This window comes from Oryza glaberrima, chromosome 5 (genome assembly GCF_000147395.1).
Source record: "Oryza glaberrima chromosome 5, OglaRS2, whole genome shotgun sequence".
Classification (NCBI taxonomy): domain Eukaryota; kingdom Viridiplantae; phylum Streptophyta; class Magnoliopsida; order Poales; family Poaceae; genus Oryza; species Oryza glaberrima.
Genome location: NC_068330.1, coordinates 18,175,628 through 18,197,851, shown reverse-complemented (window position 1 = coordinate 18,197,851; position 22,224 = coordinate 18,175,628). Strand labels below are relative to the sequence as shown.

The following is a 22,224-nucleotide window of genomic DNA, read 5'->3' as shown; positions in this document are numbered from 1 at the left end:
CGGCTGAGTATGTGAATTTTTGTGTTGCCGGTGCGCCGGTCATGTAATTAGTTAGGCCGGTTAATTGGGTAATTAGTTGCTGTGTTTGGGGTTTGGATGCCGGTCACTGTGATGCTTGTTCCCGGTTGGATGGCGCTTTGTATGGCGCGTGGCATGTGGCCATTTCCTGTTTTGGTCCATTTGTTTCTTCTGTTATTTCAGTTTAGCCTCTCTGTCCTGTACTTTGTGCCTTCGTGCTTTTCTGTTTAGCCCCTTGCGTTTTTTACAAATTGAATGTGAAGAAGACAAAATTCTGTTTTGGGGATGTGTTTGTGGTTGGTAGTTATGCTGGGTATGCACATGTGCTTTTGCCCTTCCTTCTCTCTCTGTATGGTGTGGCCTGTTGACTTTTTTGGGTCTTTCTTGTTCTCTTTGGATTGGTGTTGTCTCCCCGTCGCTGCTGGCTTGCTCGTACGAGCTTTTCCGTCCTGTTGCTCGTGCCGGTGGCCGTTGCTGCTTGTCATCTTCTGTTCCTGAATAGGTCGAGGTTAGTCCATCTTGCGGATGTGCTGTTTTCATTCTTTGTTGTACTTTGGGGGTGGGGGGGTGTGTTGTTCCCCTCCCGGTAGTCTCTTCTTCCCCTTTGTTGTTCCTGATTCTCTGTTGGAGGTGACTCGATTTGGTGGATTTGGGGAGAGCTGTTTCTCCCCCGGTTCAGTTACTTTTTCCTCTGTTGTGACTGCTTCTTTCGGTTTCTTCTTCAATGTGTTCCTTTCCAGTGTGTTCGCTGACCGGAGGAGGAGCCGACGATGATGGGTGGGATTTGCGCGCTGGTGGTCGGGGATGCCGAGGAGGATGAGACGGAGCTCTGCGCGATCTGCGTCCACGTCATGGTGCCCGGACGGCCAGTCCGCGTCCTCCCCAGATGTACCCGCGCCTTCCACCACGACTGCGTCCACCGGTGGCGAACCATCTCGTCGCGCTGCCTCGTCTGCAATGCGTGGGTGACGCAGCGGTCGCAGGGACCTAACCGTCGCCATCGCCCGCCCAGCCTGATCTGAGTTCTTGGCATTTCGGCGTTCCTACTTTCCTTATAATGGCTCAGCTCATGGTTCTTGGTGAGGTATTGTTCTATTCCCGCTGATTGTCGTAGTCGGTTTCTAGGCTCTGCACAGTGCTCCTTGCCGATTTCTTGTTCTTTTTTCTGGCGATTCTTCTATGGGTCTGCATGTAAATTGACTTGTTCTTGTATTTGGTGGTAGCAAGCAAAACGGTATGCAGGTTTTAGCCCTTTTCTCAATTTTTTGCTGTTTACTTTTTCCCTACATGTATTTTGTGCTTGCAAATTTTCCCAATGCGCCTTGCTTACCCTTTCCATGTGTTGGGTCTTGTAAAAAATTTCCCTTTTCATGAGGCCCCTGTGTAGGAGAAATTGCCCTCTTTGCTGTTGTGTGCGATATTTTATTTTATTTTTTAAACATTGTTGCAGTGTTACAGTTTTACATAGTTAGTAAAAAGGGTACCATTGTTCGGAAGGGGTAAAAATAACTATGGGTCAACACACATATGGTCATATTTATGGGACCTGCCCAATTCCCGTTTGTAAGCGGCATCGCTCCCCCCCCCCCCCCCCCCCCCCCCTCTTTGGGTGATGTAGGTTGCTGTGATGGCTGGTAACTTTTCTTTTCAAGTGTATTTGTCAAGTGGTCTTAATTTGTTATTAGTGCTACCGTATGTATTTATGCGGTTGTCATTACCCTGCCTTTTTTGTTGATTGAGCTGATGTTTCTTGTCGACCTTGCTGTCCGGTTGTCCTGACTGTGGGCTGATTCGTTGCTGCGTGCGTTGTCTTCTTTGAAGGCGGGGTATTTACTGGGGGTGATTCATGTGCGTGTCGACCTCCTGTGGTATTTACTGTTCTCACAGGTTGTGCTGGCGAGTTAATTCACTGTTTATTGGTGTAGGTGTCGGCTTGCATGTCTATTGTTTGTTGTATGTGTGTCCATGCCCTTGCTTGCTGTCCCTTCTTGCCCCTCCCCTTTATATGGTTACTCTGTGCATCAGTGCTAGCTTTTTTGTTTTCCTTTCTACGACCGGTTCGTTATTTGTTTCTTCTTTGTTCTTTTTTTTCCCTCCCGACGTTTGCCCTGTTCTTTCATTTATACTGTGTTAATGTTATACTGATCGTACGCCTCCTTGTTTCTGTAAGATTATGATATCCATGTTCTTACTTGTGAAATCTTATTAGGCACTGGGTATACTTACTTGGTCGTATTGGTTTATGCCGTCTGCATCATCTGCTAGAGCTCCTCGTGCCGCAATCCTTCGTGGTAGGAGTTCTTCCTCACGGCCAGCATGTGAATCAACACGATCAACCGGTAATTGCCTTTTCCTTCGTTACTATATTCATTTTTACTCCCCTTTTGCCCGAAATGTAAACGTCACTTCTCTCGTTCCAGTTGTTTATCGTATGACTAGCGTGCTGTGCTTGTCGATGCCTATTAGATTTGAATTTGTCTTTTTCCTTTGCTTTTGGAAAGTTTGATCATGTTACCTTTTTTTTTAGCTACCTCGTTCAATTCTGGTCCTTCGTACCAGTCTTTGGTCATTCGGAGGAAAAGGAAATTGGCAATCTTGCGTCGCCGGTTGTTTGCTTCACCAGGTTGGTTCTTTAGCCGTGTTTAGTTGCAAAAATTTTCTTCAAACTTCAAACTTTTCTATCACATCAAAACTTTCTTACACACACAAACTTCTAACTTTTCCATCACATCGTTCCAATTTCAAACAAACTTCTAATTTTAGCGTGAACTAAACACACCCTAAGGGTCCAGGCAATGAATTGCTTAAGACCCCTGTACTGTAGCTCTGTTTATCCGTACAGTACTGCACATGAATAGATGATTGCCTCTGTTTTTTTTTTTTTTGGTCGAATGCACAGGAAGCCAGTAATACAATATGCTTTTAGATTTTTTTCTGGAAAATATTCTCATTGTTTGCGATACGTCTTATAAGCTGACAAATAAAGGAAGCAATCAAAATTGATTTTAGGGTAAGTTCTTATACTTCTATAAAGATTAAGGCCAAAAAATAGAGAGGGATCTTAGATTTTGTCACAGTTGATATGATACTTCACCCTGTGTGACATTTTCAATTGAGGAGTTGTAAAGAATATCTGCAACAATAATTTGGAAGTGAATCATGACAAGTATTCGTCATATAATTTACTAGCGTGATTCTATTTCTTTTTGCAAGAGATCAGTGCTGCTATTAAATTCAGTCAAGAGTGTATCATTACCTTTCTAACATTAATATTGCCCTTGGACCATAAGGCCACACCATGAATGCCTGCACTTTTGGTCTTTGAAAATATATATGTATTGTTTTGATGGTGAAGCTAGATATGGAGCAACATGCACAGATTAGACAAAATGTAAAAGTGCTTGGGAAGACATGTTGAATACTGAGCATGCAGCTGCAGGTAATCGAAAGAAAAGTTGAAATGGATATATTATGCTTCCTAAGGTATTAAGAAAACATCTGTTTTGTTCTAACCCATGTATGCCCTATGTTTCAGTGACATTTTGAAAGAGCATTGGGCTATATACGATTCAAAAAAAAAAAGATGCTACCGAATTTTTTGGTGCAAACATGCTTACATGCTTGAAGAGCTGCGCTGAAGTGGTTTGAACATGTTTGCAGACAAAATTGTGGTTTGTAATGAGCTCTTTCCACTTGTAATCCTTTATGGTGGAGAAGAATGCCAATCAGAGCATCCACCTAAATGAACACGCATTTGAAAGTGTTTGTCCTTTTTGTTAATAAAAATTATAGCCCAATTCACATTTTTATCGTTCATCTTTGTTGGTGTATTGTCTTCTATTAAGCCACTTAATGGATTCGCAAGGATGACTTATACTTCATTGTACTCTGTTTATTAAACAAATGTAGACCATATTTATCAAAATATGTATCTACTATCTAACCATTTTATGTAGAACTATTTGCCATCGCGCGCGGCGCCACGCCGCGCTCTCCTTTCTAGTAAAGATCAAAGCAGCAAGGGTCTAGCTAATATTACTATTTGTAGAAGTAGAACACGCTGGAAATCTTAGCCGATTCGAGACGCACGCCAGAGCTACACTTCGGTGCTCGCCTTGCCGCCGGCCGTCGAGTCGTCGTCGGCGGCGCCGCCGTCGGCGACCTTGTTGTTCCTCCCCTCGGCCATCTCCACGTCGTCGTCGCCGGCCTGCTTGCCGCCGCTGCCGCCGCCGGCGCCCTTGTTGTTGCGGTAGATGGCGTAGAGCACCAGCTGCACGGCGCCAAGAAAGCTCCCGCACCCGTTCGGAATCTGTCCAAACAAAAACGATCGAACACCAATCAAATCAATCAACTGTTTGAGCTGCACGCGGGCGCCGGCAGCCGGTGGGGCACGACACGCACCGTGACGAAGGGGTCGCGGCCGAGCAAGCCGTAGATGAACCACGACGTGCCGCACAGGAACACGGCCAGCGACAGCAGGAACGGCATGTACTCCACGCTCTTCGTCTTGATCACCAGCCTCTGCATCGATTCACCATGAAAACCAATCAGCAAGCAAGTAATCGCCACGAAATCCAATCCAAGAAGTTTCCGCTGTTAGGAGTTGAGTTTAGCCGCCGTAGTTCTTCTTAAGTTTTAGTTTAAGTTTTTCCCCGTTCTCTTAGCATAAGCCGGTTTGGCGGATTGCGTCGTATAATTAAAACTATTTTTCTTTGAAAAAATCCAATCCATGAAACCGAGAATGGCAGGCACGTACCATGATGGAGAGGGGGGAGGCGTACATGCAGATGGAGCAGACGGTGGCGGCGACGCCGCAGAGGAGCTTGCGGTGCTGGCCGTGGAGGGCGAGGAGGGAGACGAGCGCCACCGCCGCGAACACCGACGCGACGGCCGCGGCGAGGCCGAGCGTGCGCAACCGCGTCTTGTGGGTGGAGGCGAACACGAGGAACACCACCACGTACGCCGTCTCGATCACCGCGCCGGCGCCGTTGATCGTCGACACCAGGATGTTGTTTGGGGACACGAACGGCAGCCCGTACCTTCGCAATTCAACACAAGGCATCGGCAGCGTTAAACCGTGTGCAGGGTTTAATCTTCTGCCAAAATTTCGGAGCGAATTTGTTTGAAATCAAACTAAATAGTAATTTTTGACTGAATTTATATAGTATCGTGCCGGGGTGGGGGTTACGAAATTTCGGACTGAAATTTCTAACCTGACCGTGTGTGTCGTGTTGTTATTTAGGGCCTGTTAAGATCTGATCAGCCCGATACCTACAAGTTACAGTGTAATTACACTACGATTGTACTATAATTACATATGTCAAATTTTTAGAAGAAAATTTGTCAACAAATGTATAGTAGTCCCATGTTTATTACGTTTTTGATTAGGTTTAAAAGTGTGTTTAGATGGATCGTAAATTTCTGGTTATTTTCGGTCCATTCTGACATAATTCCTTTTAAAGGACGCTTCAAATTTTGCAAGTTTTTTTTTTCTACCGCAGAAATTAAACTGTTTTTCTAACTGTAGAGAAATAGGAATATTCTTTTTTCTGACGGCATAGTGCCAGGATCGAAATCAATTTGAGGTGACATGGGAATAAGGATGAACACAATGTGCTAGTCTATCCAGTTTCGTTTAAAATACAATTATTTAAATAGAATATTCATGCTAATTAGTTTAACTCTCTTTTCCTTTTCAAAATTCCTCATATATAGATTATGCCCTTTCAGCAAGTAATTTGTACTCACTCCGTCCCAAATTATAAAAAATTTTAGAGTTGGACACGGTTATTAAGAAAGTAGATACAACTATTAAGTTGTTATTGGTTGACAAGTGTAGGTAAGTGCGAAAAGTGATTGCTGAAGGGTGATGGTTGGTTGGGAAGAAAACGTTGGTGAAGTTATTATATTTTAGGATAAATCCTGAGTGCTCAAAATTGTTATATTTTGGGACGGAAGAAATACTACTTTTTCTACAAGGTCCTATCCTTCTAAGCAGATTGTAATATTATGCCATCTCATCAATTTTGGATTATATGCTTCACAAAGGCATGGAGGTAGGGTTGAAAATGGTACCAAAAATTCTTGACCGAACAAGTAACATTTATGTTGGAATAGTAACATTTTTGACCATTTATAGCCATATTTATTTTAGTGGCGTACATATTGCAAACCATTAAATAGTTAGTAAATTGTAAATACGAAAATTACCGACCAACCTAGAATCGTTTCCAAAACATTGTATCGTTCATTTATACGAGGAGGCATGTAGCTAAGCTTGTACTGTAGGTTATGTCGGTTACTTGGTTATTGTGAATATTTTGAGAAGATTACCATGCAGAGAGGAGGCAGTTGATGAGTGTCATGTTGTATGGCACCCCAGAGAAATCCTCTGTTGATTTCCTCCGAATGATCCTCCAGAAAGTAGGCCTGTGAAAAAAACAAGTGTGTTTTTTTGGTTCACAAATTCATTAGATGCTAGCAGTAGTAATACCTCTGTTCAATGCAAGACAGCAACCAGCAACAGTAAAATTAAAACATTTTTTTTCAAGAAAAATAATTTCAGAACCGGACAAAGAACATGACTTGTTTGGAATTGATGGTGGCAAAATACAGTGTATGCCGGAAGTTTCTAGTTTAAATTGCTGGAACAATATATGGGTTTTTTTTAAAAAAATACTGGCCTCTACATCTAAAAACAGATGCTATTAATTATGAGGATATAAAAAGAACTGATGAAGAAAATTGCTGGATGTACACGGCCAAATATACTATTACGAGGTAAAAACAGATGCATGGATCCCCTTGAATTCTAGCTCTCCCCTTGAATTCTAGCTCTTTCTTACGAGACAAGCTGTGCATGTCATTCATGGCATCATGTGGGTTTATGTATCTGGATCTAGCTACAATTACACTTCATAATTTCAGAGAAAAAGATCCACTTCGGAAACCCTATGTTTGGCGAGCTCACTAAATTTATGGCACCACTTTTCTTATCATCTTTGACCCTCTCTTTATAAATATAACAGCTACCAGTCCAAAAGAGAGACAGTGAGATGCATCAACTTTTGATACTTACACTGGGGATAAGAAGAGGAAGAGCGCGATGACATTGCCTGAAAGAACAAAACCAACCAGTAAGCTGAAGAAAGCCAACAAGAACACTCACCAAATACTTCTTATAACCTAACAAAATTCACAGGAACCAATATAATCAAGCTAGAGTACTGAGTAACACTCACCAGAAACTCCAAACAAGAACTTCGCCAAATCCTCCATCTGTTATAGATGCCGCTTTAGTTCCTTGCACTTACAAATCCCTCTCCTTCAGATAAACTAAAAACAAAAACCAAAGCAAGGCGAAATTAGCTCAGCCGGCTAGCTAAGCTAGCTAGCTCCAAAGCTGATCTCTTCTTGTTCTGAAGAGGAGATCGATCGATGCAGTAAGTGCCCAGCCAGCACAAACTGAATGTCTGAATGACAAATGTGGCGCGTGTTCTTGTGTGTGTGTGGGTACATGAACTGCCCGGTTATATATAGGAAGAGAGTTGGAGGGAGAGAGGGTGTGGATAGCGGAGAAGGGTGAGTGCCTGACCGTTGATGCCATCGCCATCCTGAAAACGAGTGCCAATGTAGACGTGTAGCCTCAAGGGAAGTAAACAGTATCTTTTCCACATCATCTTCTTTTTTCTTGTTTTTGTCAAAGCTGGTGTAAGTCAGAAATTCGAAGCATCGTTCATATTTATATATTCAGTATTCCATTTCGACTAAGATAGAGACTTGCTTAGTCGAAGTAGATCGTATATCTAGTTAGATGATCAACAAATATAAATGCTAATTAGTCGAGAGAAAAAACCGACTAAAGCAGCATGCATGTGTCTCTTCCTATCGTCAGCTCGCTGTTTGGAAGGTCCAATCTTTTCTCTCTCTTTTTTCAGAGAAGAATGGAGTTTTGAATGATCTAGCTAGCTTTCCGGCCATGTTGTCTCTCCAGCTGCATCGACACGAAATCCCTGAATCTTCTAAAGATATATACCGACCTCCACCACACCACTGGTGGAGAAAAGAGTATTCTGGGTTCAGTTAACCTATTCCCACACAATACTCTAATTAATCGATTGCCAAAATGATTCCTCAAATTAAATAAATCACTAATCAGTTGATTTGGCAATTAAGTTCTTGAAAGAGACCATTCCTCGCAATTAAATACAGTATAATCATTCCACTTGAGGACGTTAGTTTAGACAAGAGGTAATCAGTTGTCAGTTCGGCATGCTCCTCTTGCCTGAATAATGCAGCATTGCAGATGATCCATGCAAACTCTCATGCTTCTTCTATGTCCATTATAATCTATGTGCTTAGATTACGAGGACGCCTAACACACAGACATGCATCTGCCATGTAAACAACCTACTCGTCTTATTCATTGTAATGTTATCGCCGACGAAATTGATATGTACACTACAATCAAAGTAGCTGATGAACTTGTCGAAATGCAAACGGAAGTGCTCTATCTGACACTGCTGATGAAGGCCCCAAGAATCCAAGATATGGTCAAACTTAAACACAAATGTCGGGCTACGACCAAGTGTAGCTGCCTGGCTGTTCTTGGCATTTTGCACCATGAAATGGGTGAGGATATGCATGAACGTATATGCGTCGATCGGTCCAAACCCACGCATCGTATAGTAAATTCATATGCATCTGTGAATTGGGATATGTCATATGTCTCTGAAGTCTGCACACACCAAGGCATCAACAGCTACTTTGTAGGCTGTTGCTGCTGCATCACCCGGTCCATGTGGCAATGTTATCCGGTAATGTACTGACGTGATATTCAGAAATTCAGTCCAGAATCCCTGCAGCTCTGTCAGCTTCCTGGCATGCAGATTGCAGCTGGAGCTGTTTCTTCACACGAGAGAAGAATCCATGAGCTTTTCTTTTTTTTTAAACCGAAGCTAGGGTAAACTGGTGTTATATTAAGAAGGGAAAAAGTATTTATAATATCACAGAAGAAGGTGAAAGAACCAGAGGAAGTGAGGGAAGAAAAACACAAAATAGAAACACGCACTAAACAAAACCTACGCGGATATTCTCGTGATGTTTTTGCTCCGCACATTCTCCACAGTTTGATTTCGTCTTATATTTTGGCGAGTAGTTGCGACATGGTTTTTTCTTGATTTCGAAATACTCTCCTGCTTCGTTCACACCATATTTCCTATGTCACCAACAAGTGGATTGACTTGAGTGCTTTAGCTTTGCTTTTCCCTCCTTGAGATGTTCTTCTGATCCACCATTCTAACAATACTTCATTTTCATCATGTGAATGGTCTACATCGCTGCAGTTCAGTCTACTCAGGACCCTCTCCCAGATTTGACGTACAAAAGTGCAATCTTTGAAAAGATGTTGGGCGGTTTCTAGATTCATGTAGCATAGTTGGTAGAAGTAATTGTTTGGCCATTGTCTGATCTGTAGCCTGTCCGTTGTCCAAATACTATTTTGCAATATATAGAAGCCATGCAAAGTGTTTGCATTTGGAAGATGCCTATTGCTTCAAAATCAGTTTTGCTGCAGTTGAGCTTATCCTACCATTGAACTGTGCTATATAGGCTAACTTTGCACTGTACTTTTCATTTCTCGTCCATCGCCAAGTTATGGTGTCCTCGACACCTTCTGTGAGGACAATGTCGCTATTCCACACATGGTAGAACACCTCAAAGAATTTCTTGGCTAGCTCGACTGTGAGATTATGCCTGATGTATAGTATCCATTGGTCATTTGCTAGTCCTTCTTGGACCGTCCTACCTTTCCTTTTGGCATGGTTGTATAAGGCCTGAGCTAACTCCTTCAGTGGTGTTGCCAATCCAATTTGATTCCACGAAGCTCTCTTTGTGACCATCACCTATTGTCACTTTGGTCGCAGAAGCAAATAACTTTTTGTCCATTTTATCACGAGCAATTCTACGGTCTTTAAGTAGGTACCATGAGGTACCACCTTTTCTATTGTAAATTTGGTACATGTCCCTGCCCAATGTTTGTTTGGGCTCTCCCAACTGAATAATAGCCATCGCACTCTCAATGCTCGTGCAAATTTCTCTAAGTCCAAAACTTCCAGTCCCCCAAGTTTGGTGGGTGAGCAAACCGTTAGCCAATTTGTTTTGTATTTGTCCCCACTAATCTCTTGGTCGTCAGCCCGAAGAATCATTTTCCTAATTTTGTCCATATCATACAGGAAATTTTCCATGAGCTTTTCCATTGTGCTAAAGTTGCACTTTTTCTGTGATACAATGCAGTACAGTGGATGCAGCTATGCAGGTGGACTACTTTGCATGGAACCATGTAGAAGAAGACATGCAATGCAAGCGCACGCGAGCAGTTTGGCAATTCTGATGAGACGAGAGCCACACTACCTACAATTCTGATGGCAATGTCAGAATATTCCTCGTGCCACTAACTTTGTACTAAATCGTCATCAGTTTTTCTCCTCCTCTGAAGATCCGTGGGCACCGTGCGTCCAGATGGATCAGTGTTGCTTCATGATCGGGACACTGCTAGGGACTAGCTGGATCAAGAAGAGATCACAGACGCATTCTGCCGATGGCTGGAGAACTCTGAAACTTTTTGTTCTGACGAAGTAGGGGAGGATACGTGACTGGTGATCATTGCACAAAAAAAAAGATACTTTCACTGTTGCTCCAAATGCTGCTGTGTTTTCAGCTAGCTTCTGATATCGTTTTCATCGATTTGCATGTGGGACTCACAAAATTTTGCAATTGATTGGGTAAATGAGTATGATCAGATGAAGCAAAAATTTGGACGGACCGTAGCAGCTGGACAGAGATCCCCTTCGCTGCTTCTTCAAGAATTCTCTGGAGTTTTTTCATTGCCTATTAATTGTACCAAAATTCGTGGTTGCGCTTTTTATCGGGTGATCATCGATTGATATGATCGATTCGACAGCGATGTCTTTCGCATGCGCAATTGTTTTTTGTGCCACCAAAATTGTACTCCCTCCGTCCAAAAAAAAAAGACAAACTCTGGTTTCCGTGTCCAACGTTTGACCGTCTGTCTTATTTGAAAAAATCTATTATCTATCTATCTATTATATACTAAAAGTCCATTAGACTTTCTAGAAACGCTCTCATACCGCCATGTGGCACCCTACAAACACTCCTACGCTGCCACATGGCGCTCTAATAAATTTAGAATTCCAAAATAAATCTAACCGTTAGTTTTCATTTAATTTGGTGGACACATTATTTTTTACCATTAGATCTATAATAAAAATAACCAATCTGATTTATCTTAAAAGGCCCACATAACCCACATAGTGCACGTACGTACGTACGTACGTACGTACTTCATACACGGCTCCACGTTCATCTTTTATCTTTTCTTTTCTTTTTCGCTCACAAGAATAAAAACCAAATTAATTATTCCAGCCCATAGATATTAACTCTAGCCAATATATATGAAAAATATATGTACGTACCAATAATATATTATATTATATATTTTTCATATATTATAGATATTATTTAGTACGCTGGCCCCATGTCCCTCCTCTTTTTTTCTTTTTACTCACATGACATAAAACCTAAATTAATATTAATAATTATATAATAAAAGTCTATTAGAATTCCTATAAACGCTTCTAAACCGTCATGTAGTATCTACAAACGCTCCTAAGCCGCCACGTGGCACTCTAATAAATTAAAAAAACTATAAATCCTGAGAAAAGAACATCTAACCATCCACTTTCACTTAATTTGATGGGCCCATTATTTTAACCGTTAGATTTAATCTCATATAAACAGAGAGATGGAAAGAAAGACCACGTACCTTCCCCACCTCTCTCCTCAGTTGTTATGTTCGCCCTCTCCCCAACATACCTTCCACACCTCTCCCCTCAGTCGTTACGTTCATCCTCTCCCCACGTACGCCCCTCTCTCTCCCTCCCCTCTACATATAATTCCTTTTTCCTATATTAGCTAACGGGGGAAATTCGATTAAAAAAATTTCAACATTTGTAACATCTAAATCATATATCCTGAAAAATAAACATCTACCCTTTAATTTTTTTATTAAAATTAGTGGACATAACACTTCAAGCCATTAGATTAGATTTATTTTTTCTCATCTTAAAAAAAAGACATCCATCCTCCTCTCCGTTTTCTTTTAGGAAATCCTCTACGTATTTTTCCTCCCATTCTCTCTTTATGAAAGATTTTCCAACAATAAATTTTAAAAGCATACTTCTAAATACATATTATTTGCAATGGTAAATTTTAAATAATACTAACTTTTTAACTTTTAAATTATACGTTCAATTTTTGATCTACTTGTACCATTGTGTTATTTATGATTGAAATCACAATTAGAATTTAAGACAAATGTTGACTATATTTTAACTTGTAAAATTATATTCATTTACGTTTTGTTGAGACCCTTTACATGTTATTCAAACATATATGAACAATTATTAAAAGAAAAGTGACATTATATACTATTTCATCATATATCACTTCACCGGCATGCATAACTAAAACAGATTTATGAACTTCAAAAAGTTCTAAAAATTCTGAATTATGAGGAAAAACAAAATATAGATTATACCATAGTTTGATGCATCACAAAACATGCATAACTAAATAAGATTTACTTAAAAAATAATGAGTCATATCCTAGCTGTTTGTCCACCTATATATCATTCCGAGCTTAAGATAGAAATGATCTATTCTGTACCAAATTCTACTTGATAAGGCAATAGAAATTATATGGAGGTAAAGATAAAGGTAAATTTTCTTTCTGTATAACATGATAATATAACGGTAATGTTCAGCTTCAGAACAAGCAAGCAAAAGCTGCATGTGTATTGTCCAGTGTTTCTATCTATTGTATATGAAAAATCCATTAAACTTCCTAAAAAACTCTTAAGCCGCCATGTGAGACTCCTACCAATGCTCCTAAGTTACCGTGTGGCACTCTAATAAATTAGAGAAAACCTTACAAATTTTGAGAAAAAAGAAAAACATCCCACCCTCGATTTTCATTTAATTCGGTGGACCACTGAAAAAATTTGTCAAGTATGGGACTTGAACACAAGTGGGTAATTTCCACCAAAGGAACATAACCAATTAAGCTATGTTCAATTCAAAATAATGTTGGATATTAAAACAACCATAATTTTTAAGCTGCATTTTTTGAATACTCCTATGCCTTTTAAACCAGTGAAACCATTATTTTTAATCGTTAGATCTATCTTATATAAGAAAAACAAACTTGTATTCATGGTACAACACATTTCAAAAATATTATTGTGCAATTATATTCACGTTAGATTGCGTAGAACCTCTTACCCACTCTACATGAAATGTTTATAGATAGATTGTCTCTCAAACTATATCAATCATATTAGGCTATATAAAATTTAGTGGAGCTTCATGTCCCACCAAATTCATCCTCTAATAAACCATGATAATATATATATGTAATAAAAAAACACACTACTTTTGCTTTCGTTGAGATATTTTCTAAAGAAAATAAGTCTACCTAATTCTTTTCAAATGACGAAGAAGATTATAAATAGCTGCGTATAGATATTACTTAAATATGATATAATATAAAGCTAATAGGTTAAAAATTGTGAAAGCAACTAATGCTAACAAAAACAATTTACGGAGAAATCAGGGTAGATGCTCCGGTTAATATATCGCTCTTAGTGTCTCAAACTTAGTGTACAATGCATGCCCGCGCATTTGCGCGGGCTACCTTCCTAGTTATGAAAAAAATTAAAAAGACAAGTCACGCATAAAATATTAATCATGTTTTATCATCTAACAACAATGAAAATATAAATTATAAAAAAATTCCATATAAGACGGACAGTTAAAGTTGGACACGGAAACTCAAGTTTTGGACGGAGGGAATATGACGCTGCAGTCAATTTACTGATGTGATTACACACATATCGTCTGCTAATTAATTCTCTGACAGCAAAATTGAGGTATTCCTGCATCCACGATCTGAGCAGTTCAGAATTGTGGCTCTCCTTCGAACCTATAGCAAGTACAGTAACAACTAACAAGTTCTTAGATTTTCAGTTCAACGACGATTTTAAGATGGATCATCAACTGAGTAAAAGTACTAATTGACGATTACTCCTCATTCCACTTGGAAGAAAGAAAGAAACTGATCTATAATTCCACAACTAGACACGCAAGAATCAGTGGAAACGTATATATCGTAGAAGGCTCTTGAGTCTTGACCAAACAAAAACTAACAAATTAATCCAAAGGTTGGATAATTCCCTCTCGTTCATGGCACCGAACAGCAGCTAATTGATCAACCATTACCTAATAAGATGATTAAATGCGCCCTGATTCGAAGGGTGGGTGATCCAGTGGCCAGAACTAAATCGTATTAGGATTTGTCTGTCTCGGCTTTTAATTCGAGCTCGACGTAGGATCATCGATCGTCGCCTTGCAACCAAGGGCTCTGACCCTAGCCAAGCACATCGCGAACGCATCGACGTCGAGTCTTCCACTTGTTTAGTTAGCATTTGACTAGAGGCGATCTCGATCGAGTTGCCGACGAGATCGATCATGCGACCGCGACGCGGCGCTCCGTGTCATCTCGATCTCGCGCTCGATCTTGGGCGTTCTCACTCCCTGACAGCTACTGATGGATTAGCAAACAAGTTCGTCGATATACTACCCGGTTATAAATATTTGACGCTCAAGAGTCTGATTAAACTTTTAAAAGTGCTTAATTACAAAAATAAAATACATTTGCAGGTTTGCCTAAAAGAACACTATCGTCTATTGTAACGTTATTTAAAACAAAATCGATGGTTAAAGTTTGAAAGTCTAAAATAATGTTAGACTTCTAAATTTGGTACGGCTCTAACTTATAAATTTAACTCTAAGAATTGATCTATTATGAAGTTGTGAAGCAGCATGATTCATGAACCCAATTTGACATCTCTAATTCATTTGGTAAAAGTACTCCAACTCACTCTACTCCCCTTTTGGATAGAGCTGAAATTATTTGACTAGGCTCTAGCTCCAGGAGCATGAGAGGTTGAGCTGAAGCTAGCTCTGCCAGACAGGCTCTTATTACTCGAAGAATATCTTCAGTGAGCTAGGATAAGCTCAGCAGGAGTTAGTTACTTGAAATGAACAATACAATTTCAATTTATTGCTACAGCGCCTACAGCCTCGTACAAATAGAGGAACGTGGGCTGTGGATTAAGGTCCCCATCGGTAGAATAAGCCAAACAGTATATTTACAAACGAAAAATAATTTTTAAATAAAATTTTTATACACGTGTTCTTAACGATCTTAAGTAAAAGCTGAAAAACAAACTTCGATGAAAATACTCCAAAATCAATTCTAAATTTAAAATTGAAAATTTAAATTTTAGCTAATAAGTATAAACGAAAATATAAGGGTGTAAAGATGATGGAGAAGGCTGGTAGCAACAGCTCCGCTTCCCCCTCAACGCTTCCAAATGTTAATTGGGCCAAGAATCCAGCCCACCAAGCCAACTTCACTGCTGCGCCGCACGAGAACCTCATCGTTTGTCTTTTTTCCTAATAAGCCAAAACATCTTATTAGAGAATAAAAATAAATTTATAGGTAAAACTTTTATATATGTATTCTCGGTGACTTAAAAGTCAATGCTGAAAAAAAAACCACGTTAAAAATATCTCGATAATGTCAAAATTAAGTTTGAAAATTCAAATTTTGGCCTTTTCTTTAGCTGAATAGGCCATCCGATGAGCGCCCGAGCTTTCCGACTCCAATGTAGCGGATCAATTGTTTACCATGGATGAGTCGGGCAAGAGTTCGATCGGCCGGTTCCTGCCAAGACTCGCGCCGTAAAAATAAAGGGTTAAAATAAATCGATGTATCGGTCAGAGTCGCGTTATTTTCAATTCAAGAAGCAGCGAATTTCCATGGCTTCTCCTTCTATCTCAGGCGTCTCGGCGCCGACTTTGGGTCTGTCTTCTCACATATTCAGCTCTAACTTTACCTTTTTTGAAGCTGTAGTTCAACTAAAATATTAGCGTCGCTGGTTAGAGCGCTCTCAAAGATTAAATAGGTGGAGCTGAATTTAGATTGCTACACAACTTCACTCTAGATTTAACTTCTAATTTAGTAGTTAGGATTCTACCAAATAGGTCTTCGTGTTCTCAGCGATCCGGCTTCACGCCACATATGTGAGTTTCGGACTGATCTCGTAGTCGTAGCTAACTGCTTGACCCCTTTGACCTAATTTGTCGCTTCTGATCAGTTGAATGGCACAATTAATATCCGGGATGTGCTTCTGTGCTCCTCAAATGAAAATCTGCAAGGAAATTTAGAGCCCATCAATTGTGAGGGTTAAAATCTGATTATAAAAAGCTTATATTATGTATTGTATCATTGATGTGCATTGCAATCATTGTCCTAGAAATACTTATATTATGTATAAAATCTGAATCTTAGCTATGTTTCTATTTGAGAACAGAGCAAGTATGAAAATACAAGACATTAAATTTCATACTTAGGAAATGAATCAACTTTACAGTACTAGATGGTAGTGTAAAATGTGGTAGTACCGAGATATGATACTAGGGAGGTAAAAAAAATTTGCACTAAAAATTTTGAAACCTCTTGGTACCATTCAAGAACTGTAAATTTTCTCTAGAAAATGTGGTATATCTTCCTAATTGGTTTCGTTTGTAGATTGGTTGTTTGGTTGTGTAGTTGGATTAATTCTCACAATGAAAATATTCCTGGATCATCGAATTGTCTTCTTATTAGCTCTGTCAAATCGCCATTGCTTAGGAATGTATGTTTTTTCACTCAACTTGATCAACGTAGAATGTATGGAAAGACAATCCAAGCGATGGGCTCGGTTAGTACTACCTCTAGTTAAGATTGTCATAATCTCAATTCGATCATATGATTTTACAATTTCACGATTCTAATTAAGATGCTCGATTCTATGATTCTATATAGGTAGAATCTACGATTTTGCGACTTTTATGTATATGATTATAATTCCGATCCAGGATTGTGATTTTAACAACCTTATTCTGTCATAGATAAATACAGTGATCCAATCGTCGAGAACACACTAATTAGATTATTAACTACTAGTATAAAACCTATAAGAAAATGTGGCAAAGGTTAATATTTTCAAACTAATTTTAAGATAAATATAACCATTCCATTTTAAAAGGTTGAATTGAAATATTCAAAGACATGGTCAAAATTTTAAACATATTAACTACGGATTTACAAAAGTTATTTATTTGACTTGAGGGAATATGTCCTAGAATGGCCGCTCTTTATCTCCAAATTTTCATGTGGGCACAAATGGAACTTGCATTATGCATTATGGGTGTTATCCTTAACCAGATTTGATTTGATGATTTGCCACTTTTTAAGGTGCCACTGCCAGTGAAATGTGGGATTCTATTGAGTCTCAAACCTTGTAGGTTATAAGACGTTTTGACTTTGGTCAAAGCCAAACTATTTTAAGTTTGACAAAGACTTTGTTTGGATCCTCCAGGCTATTAAATAGCCCTTTGGAATCTTGTTATTTAGGAGTATTAAACGAAGATTACTGACAAAACCTATTCCATAACCCCTTGTCTATTTTGCAAGACGAATCTAATGAGGTACATTAATCCATGATTAGCGGATGATTACTGTAGCATCGTTGTAGCAAATCATGGATTAATATATCTCGTTAGATTCATCTCGCAAAATAGCCCAAGGGTTATGGAATGTGTTTTATCAGTAATTTACGTTTAATACTCCTAAATAGCAAAGATTCCGTAGGGCTATTTAATAGCCCAAAGGATACAATCAAGACCTAAAGTTTATAGACAAATATAGTAATATATGGAATGTGTTTTATCAGTAATTTACGTTTAATACTCCTAAATAGCAAAGATTCCGTAGGGCTATTTAATAGCCCAAAGGATACAATCAAGACCTTAAAGTTTATAGACAAATATAGTAATATAAACGACTTGTAACTTGAAACGGAGGGAGTGTGTGAATTAGGAATTCGGGATAGCAAATCATCAAATCTCCGGTCTAGAGAGTGGCAAAACATTGAATCCCCTGCTCACAAGTCACAAATAGACAAGCCACTTAATAGAAGTCCGCTACATAGCACACACACATCTTTGTAGTAGTTTGCAGTCAGTGGCCTGAATGGCAGGGGAGACGCAACTCTCCAGCCATTCTCCACTCCATGGTTATCATTCCTACAGATATAGAGTCCTACTGTACATTATTTGAGTTCCGAGTTTATTCACACAGCTTCTTCTTCCTCTAGGCCAGGAAGGAACACCTCATCATCCACCAGGCAATAGGGCATTCACCAGGACCAAGCGCCCAAAACACCATCAGTATGCGTGGCTAGGCACCATGGTTCTTCCAGCCCGGTGCGGGTGGAGGGCGCAGGCGCAGTGGACAGACGTCAGGCTGAGGCAGCCACTGATGATCAGGGAGTGCCTCCCAGGGCAAGTGTGGAGGGCCGGGAAGGAGTCGCAGACCGCCTGGACCGCTGGGGGTGTCAGGGCGGTGCACTGGCTGATGTTCAGGTTTGCGAGACCGTCTTCTTCCTTAGAGCTGCTGCTCCTCACACTGTCCCACCTCCTGCGTTTGCTCTTGACCCGGCTGTTTGCGAGGGAGTACATGGCTCGGTCGGTGATGTTCTGGCAGTAGTACAAGCCTAAAGATCGCAGGTGTGGACACCCAGTGGCAAGAGCGATCACACTCTCATCTGCAATATGATTGAACAGGATTAAATTGCTGAGACCGGGGATGTAATAATCTTTCTTATCTAAAAAAGGATGCCCATGATTGCTAGAAACTACAATTGAACTATGGAAGTCCCAACCCTCGCAAAAGAAGTAACTTTGTTTTAATAGTACAAAGAAGCCAGGTGCCTGATAAACTAATATAATACTATAGTAATCTATAAGACTAGCACTCAAACGGACATCTTATTTCTTTTCGTCAATGAATGAAGAGAAAAAGGTCACGAAAAAATAGATATACAAATACTGCAAATTACCTGTTATAAGAACACAACCACACAAGTCCAGAGCCCTGAGATCAGGGCACCCTGATGCCAAGCTGGTCACTCCCTTATCTGTGACATCCTCACACCAACCTAAGTTCAATGATTGCAGCTGGCCGCAATTACGGGCTATGGCCTGCATCAAGATCACAGAAACTCAATGGAAGTTCATCAAACATGTTACCAAAATAATGGGTTAACAGGGAGTACCTGCAAAGCTCTGTCGGTTGCTGCCTTCCCACAACCACATAGATTCAAGCACTTAAAATTTTTACAGTGGAAAGTAAGATAGGTCAAGGCAGTGTCACTGAAGTTGGAACATCCACTAATGTTTAATTTTGTAAGCTGAGGGCAGCCACGGGCTAATGCATACAAGGAACGGTCACTAAGCCTAAAACTTCTGCTAAGGTCTAACTCACGTAGATCATGACAGTAGCTGGAAACGGCCTCTACTGCACTGTCTTCAAGCTGAGGTATGTTCTGGCGAAGAGTGAGAACTTGAAGCTTCGTGAACTTGTGAGCAAGTGATATCATTAAGTTATTCATGTTCTGCTGGCACCTGCAGATGGTATAATTTTCAGGTCAACTAACAGATACTAAAAACTTGGAAATGCAAAGAAAATACCATTTGAAAATATGCTTGCAAAGATTGAAATACTACTAGTAGCATGTACTCCATGATGGGAATCATCAAAGAGACATGTTAATTAATCTAAGAATGAGAATACAAATAGAAAGCACTTGTCAGTGGCTTAGTGTCCCTAAGCAGAAATAGTGACTAGTCTCCATTCAAGTAGGTGAAGCATGTTGCCCTGGCCATCTCATGTTAGTTTTTTAATAGTTAAGGGTTATATTAACTATAGCATATATGCTGGATTTGCTTTGGACATCAGTTCAAATGAAAAGAAAAGTCTGTTCTTAGGATTTTCAGGCCTTCAGACAATATAAGTGGTAAAATAAGATGCGTACATGAAACTGCATAGGGTTGCAGAAAAACCTACAGCAGTCACAGACCCAAATCTAACGCTCTAAGCACATGGGCTTTTCTACTTTTCTAATAGTACGATATGGTTGAATAATGATGCATAGGAATGTGTGTTCTAAGACACTTGGAATATATTCTAGTGGTAGTGCCATATCCAATATTTTCAATGATCAAAGCTAATCCAAATCTTCCCACCATTATACCAACAGCGTATAGACGTAATGTCATGAAAAGTTAACGCCACCACACAAGTCACACCAATCAGACAATAACCATCGATTGAAAGAACAACACTGAAGGATAAAAACCTTGCTCACCGTGAGAGGGAAAGATTAGTAAGCCCCCATCCCAGCGCGTCGCGCCAGCCAGTGCAAACACCGGATGCCACGACAAGCATCCGGTCATCTCCAACTATCGACATGATCCGCAGAAGCAGCTCAATAGGAAGGTCCTTCCAGCCTGACAAGGTTGGCATTGCACCACCACCTTCAGCCTGCCCCCTCCCGCTGCCGATCGAAAGCATGAGGCTTCTGAAGCATGCATCCAATTCCCCATTTGCTGACCTCCCACTAACCATTTCCAAAAATTACTTCTAGCACCAGCTACTCCTGCAATTGCCCGACAAGTAATCAGCAAATTAGATAAGCCTAGATAAGCTATCCAACGACCGGCCTATTTACGGACCTGCGAGAGGTAATGATAGCATCAGTTATTAGAGACCATACAACTATACAGGCACCACCAACTCTGGAAGGTCATAAACTCATAATAGAAATGCACAAGCATAGGCTATTTCTGTGGAGCAAATTTCTTGGAAAATCACATAACTAAATTACATAACGTACAATCGTGCAAGGAGAAACTTGAAACAGCACAGACCACTGAAAAGAAATTGAAGCCCGCTACAGATTCAGGGCTTACAAAATGAAACGAGATGTGCTGGACCTGAACCCTCTGATTTTGCTTATGCAGAGCGCATACAAGAACCTGAATGAGCCTTCGGATCGGAGGGAAGTTGCACTACTAATAGCAACATGGCATAGATTTTTCTCAAGAAAGAGGATGGCAGGGAACACTGGGGAACACCAGAGAGGCAACTGAGAGAAATCATGAACAAGAACGAAAACTGCGTCAATGGCATCTTTCTAGGTCCAAGATGGCGGAGCTTAGAAAAGCGCTGAAACTCATAAGGAACTTTGGTGATTAATTAAAGCTTCAATTGTTCACCTATGTCTCCAGTTCCAGGACCCAATAGCAGGAATCGAGGCCTCGAGAGGATAATCCGCGAAAAGCCATGGGGAAAAGGCTCCAAAATCGCGGAGCAATCGAAATGAAAGCCGAAAATCTAGGGAATAATCGGAGACCAAGAGGCTCCCTCGGAAAAACAGCCCAAGAAAGAAACCGAGTTCCAGACTTGCATAGGTAAATCAAAGCTTAGCCAGCTCCTCCAATTCATCCCCCACACAAGGAATGAATCCATCCTCGCGGAAAAATATTCAGCAAAACAAAAAGGGGAAAATCCCCTCCAAAAAAAAAATGACCAGAACAATCAACTCACCCAGTCCTAAGCACGCGGCGCGAGGAGCCGAGGACCCTTCTCCCTATCTCTCCTTCCCGGACCCTGCGGGGCGGAGACGCCGGCCCAGCTTCGGGCCTCCCGACCCCCTCCTAAACGCGCGCGGAGGCGGGAGGCGGAGGGGGAGGGCGGCTCGATCGGGGGGTGGACGCGGCGAGGGCCGAGAGGAGGAAGGCGAGCGAAGCTGTTTGGGTGGGCGTGGCGTGGCGTGGCGCCCGCGCGGAGGTGGACGCGGCTCGCGAGGCGCGAGTGCCCGGCGGATGGGAGCGAAATCTTTTTTTCCGCTCGTCCTGGGGCGTGGCGCGGGATGTGGATAGAGACGACGACGTCGCGGCCTCGCGGGCAGCTTTGGGCTGGGGCGGCACGGGACGGCAGAGGCGGAGGTGTTTTTTTTTTTCTTTTCTTTTAACTCGTGTGTAGTGAATGTGATCGTATCGTATCACGCCAACGCGACCTCGTCTCGTGCTATCGAGAGGGCAGCGCACGTGACATCGGGAGTGTAGCGCGCCCTCGTGGCGGAGCAAACAACGACGGAAACGTTCTAGAGTACTCCT

The 22,224-nt window shown here is 40.9% G+C and overlaps 2 protein-coding genes and 1 long non-coding RNA gene across 8 annotated transcripts; 1 reads left to right on the top strand and 2 right to left on the bottom strand.

Annotated features, from left to right (window-relative positions):
• The first annotated feature begins 63 nt into the window (after positions 1-63).
• Positions 64-3,827, top strand: LOC127772673 (uncharacterized). Of its 6 annotated transcripts, none has more exons than XR_008017438.1 (5): positions 64-526; positions 759-1,102; positions 2,228-2,357; positions 2,546-3,457; positions 3,554-3,827. It is a non-coding gene; the product is annotated as an uncharacterized LOC127772673 (long non-coding RNA). The 6 variants fall into 6 exon arrangements; XR_008017441.1 differs by lacking the exon at positions 64-526 and adding an exon at positions 552-648; XR_008017443.1 differs by lacking the exon at positions 64-526 and having other exon boundaries at positions 557-1,102; positions 2,546-2,641; positions 3,374-3,457.
• Positions 3,828-3,871: 44 nt separating this feature from the next.
• Positions 3,872-7,516, bottom strand: LOC127772671 (bidirectional sugar transporter SWEET1b). Its single transcript, XM_052298627.1, has 6 exons — positions 7,260-7,516; positions 7,097-7,133; positions 6,352-6,447; positions 4,775-5,057; positions 4,420-4,539; positions 3,872-4,327 (listed from the first exon to the last, which is right to left on the bottom strand). Exons 1-6 carry the CDS (start codon positions 7,294-7,296, stop codon positions 4,115-4,117), a joined length of 786 nt encoding a protein of 261 aa, XP_052154587.1. The 5' UTR covers positions 7,297-7,516; the 3' UTR covers positions 3,872-4,114.
• A 10,627-nt stretch (positions 7,517-18,143) lies between these two features.
• LOC127774605 (F-box protein SKP2A-like) lies at positions 18,144-21,985 on the bottom strand. The gene is made up of 5 exons (XM_052300874.1): positions 21,653-21,985; positions 20,412-20,702; positions 19,320-19,668; positions 19,104-19,245; positions 18,144-18,809 (listed from the first exon to the last, which is right to left on the bottom strand). The coding sequence occupies exons 2-5, from the start codon at positions 20,669-20,671 to the stop codon at positions 18,430-18,432; spliced, it is 1,131 nt and encodes a 376-aa protein (XP_052156834.1). The 5' UTR covers positions 20,672-20,702; positions 21,653-21,985; the 3' UTR covers positions 18,144-18,429.
• Positions 21,986-22,224: the final 239 nt, after the last annotated feature.

Coding starts and splice junctions, on each gene's coding strand:
- LOC127772671 (XM_052298627.1), bottom strand. CDS start 7,296: ATGGAGGATTTGGCGAAGTTCTTGTTTGGAGTTTCTG. Junction 7,134..7,259: donor GTTCTTGTTTGGAGTTTCTG/GTGAGTGTTACT, acceptor TTGTTCTTTCAG/GCAATGTCATCGCGCTCTTC. Junction 5,058..6,351: donor AACTGCCTCCTCTCTGCATG/GTAATCTTCTCA, acceptor TGAATTGCGAAG/GTACGGGCTGCCGTTCGTGT.
- LOC127774605 (XM_052300874.1), bottom strand. CDS start 20,671: ATGGTTAGTGGGAGGTCAGCAAATGGGGAATTGGATGCATGCTTCAGA. Junction 19,669..20,411: donor ACTAATCTTTCCCTCTCACG/GTGAGCAAGGTT, acceptor TACCATCTGCAG/GTGCCAGCAGAACATGAATA. Junction 19,246..19,319: donor CAACCGACAGAGCTTTGCAG/GTACTCCCTGTT, acceptor ATCTTGATGCAG/GCCATAGCCCGTAATTGCGG.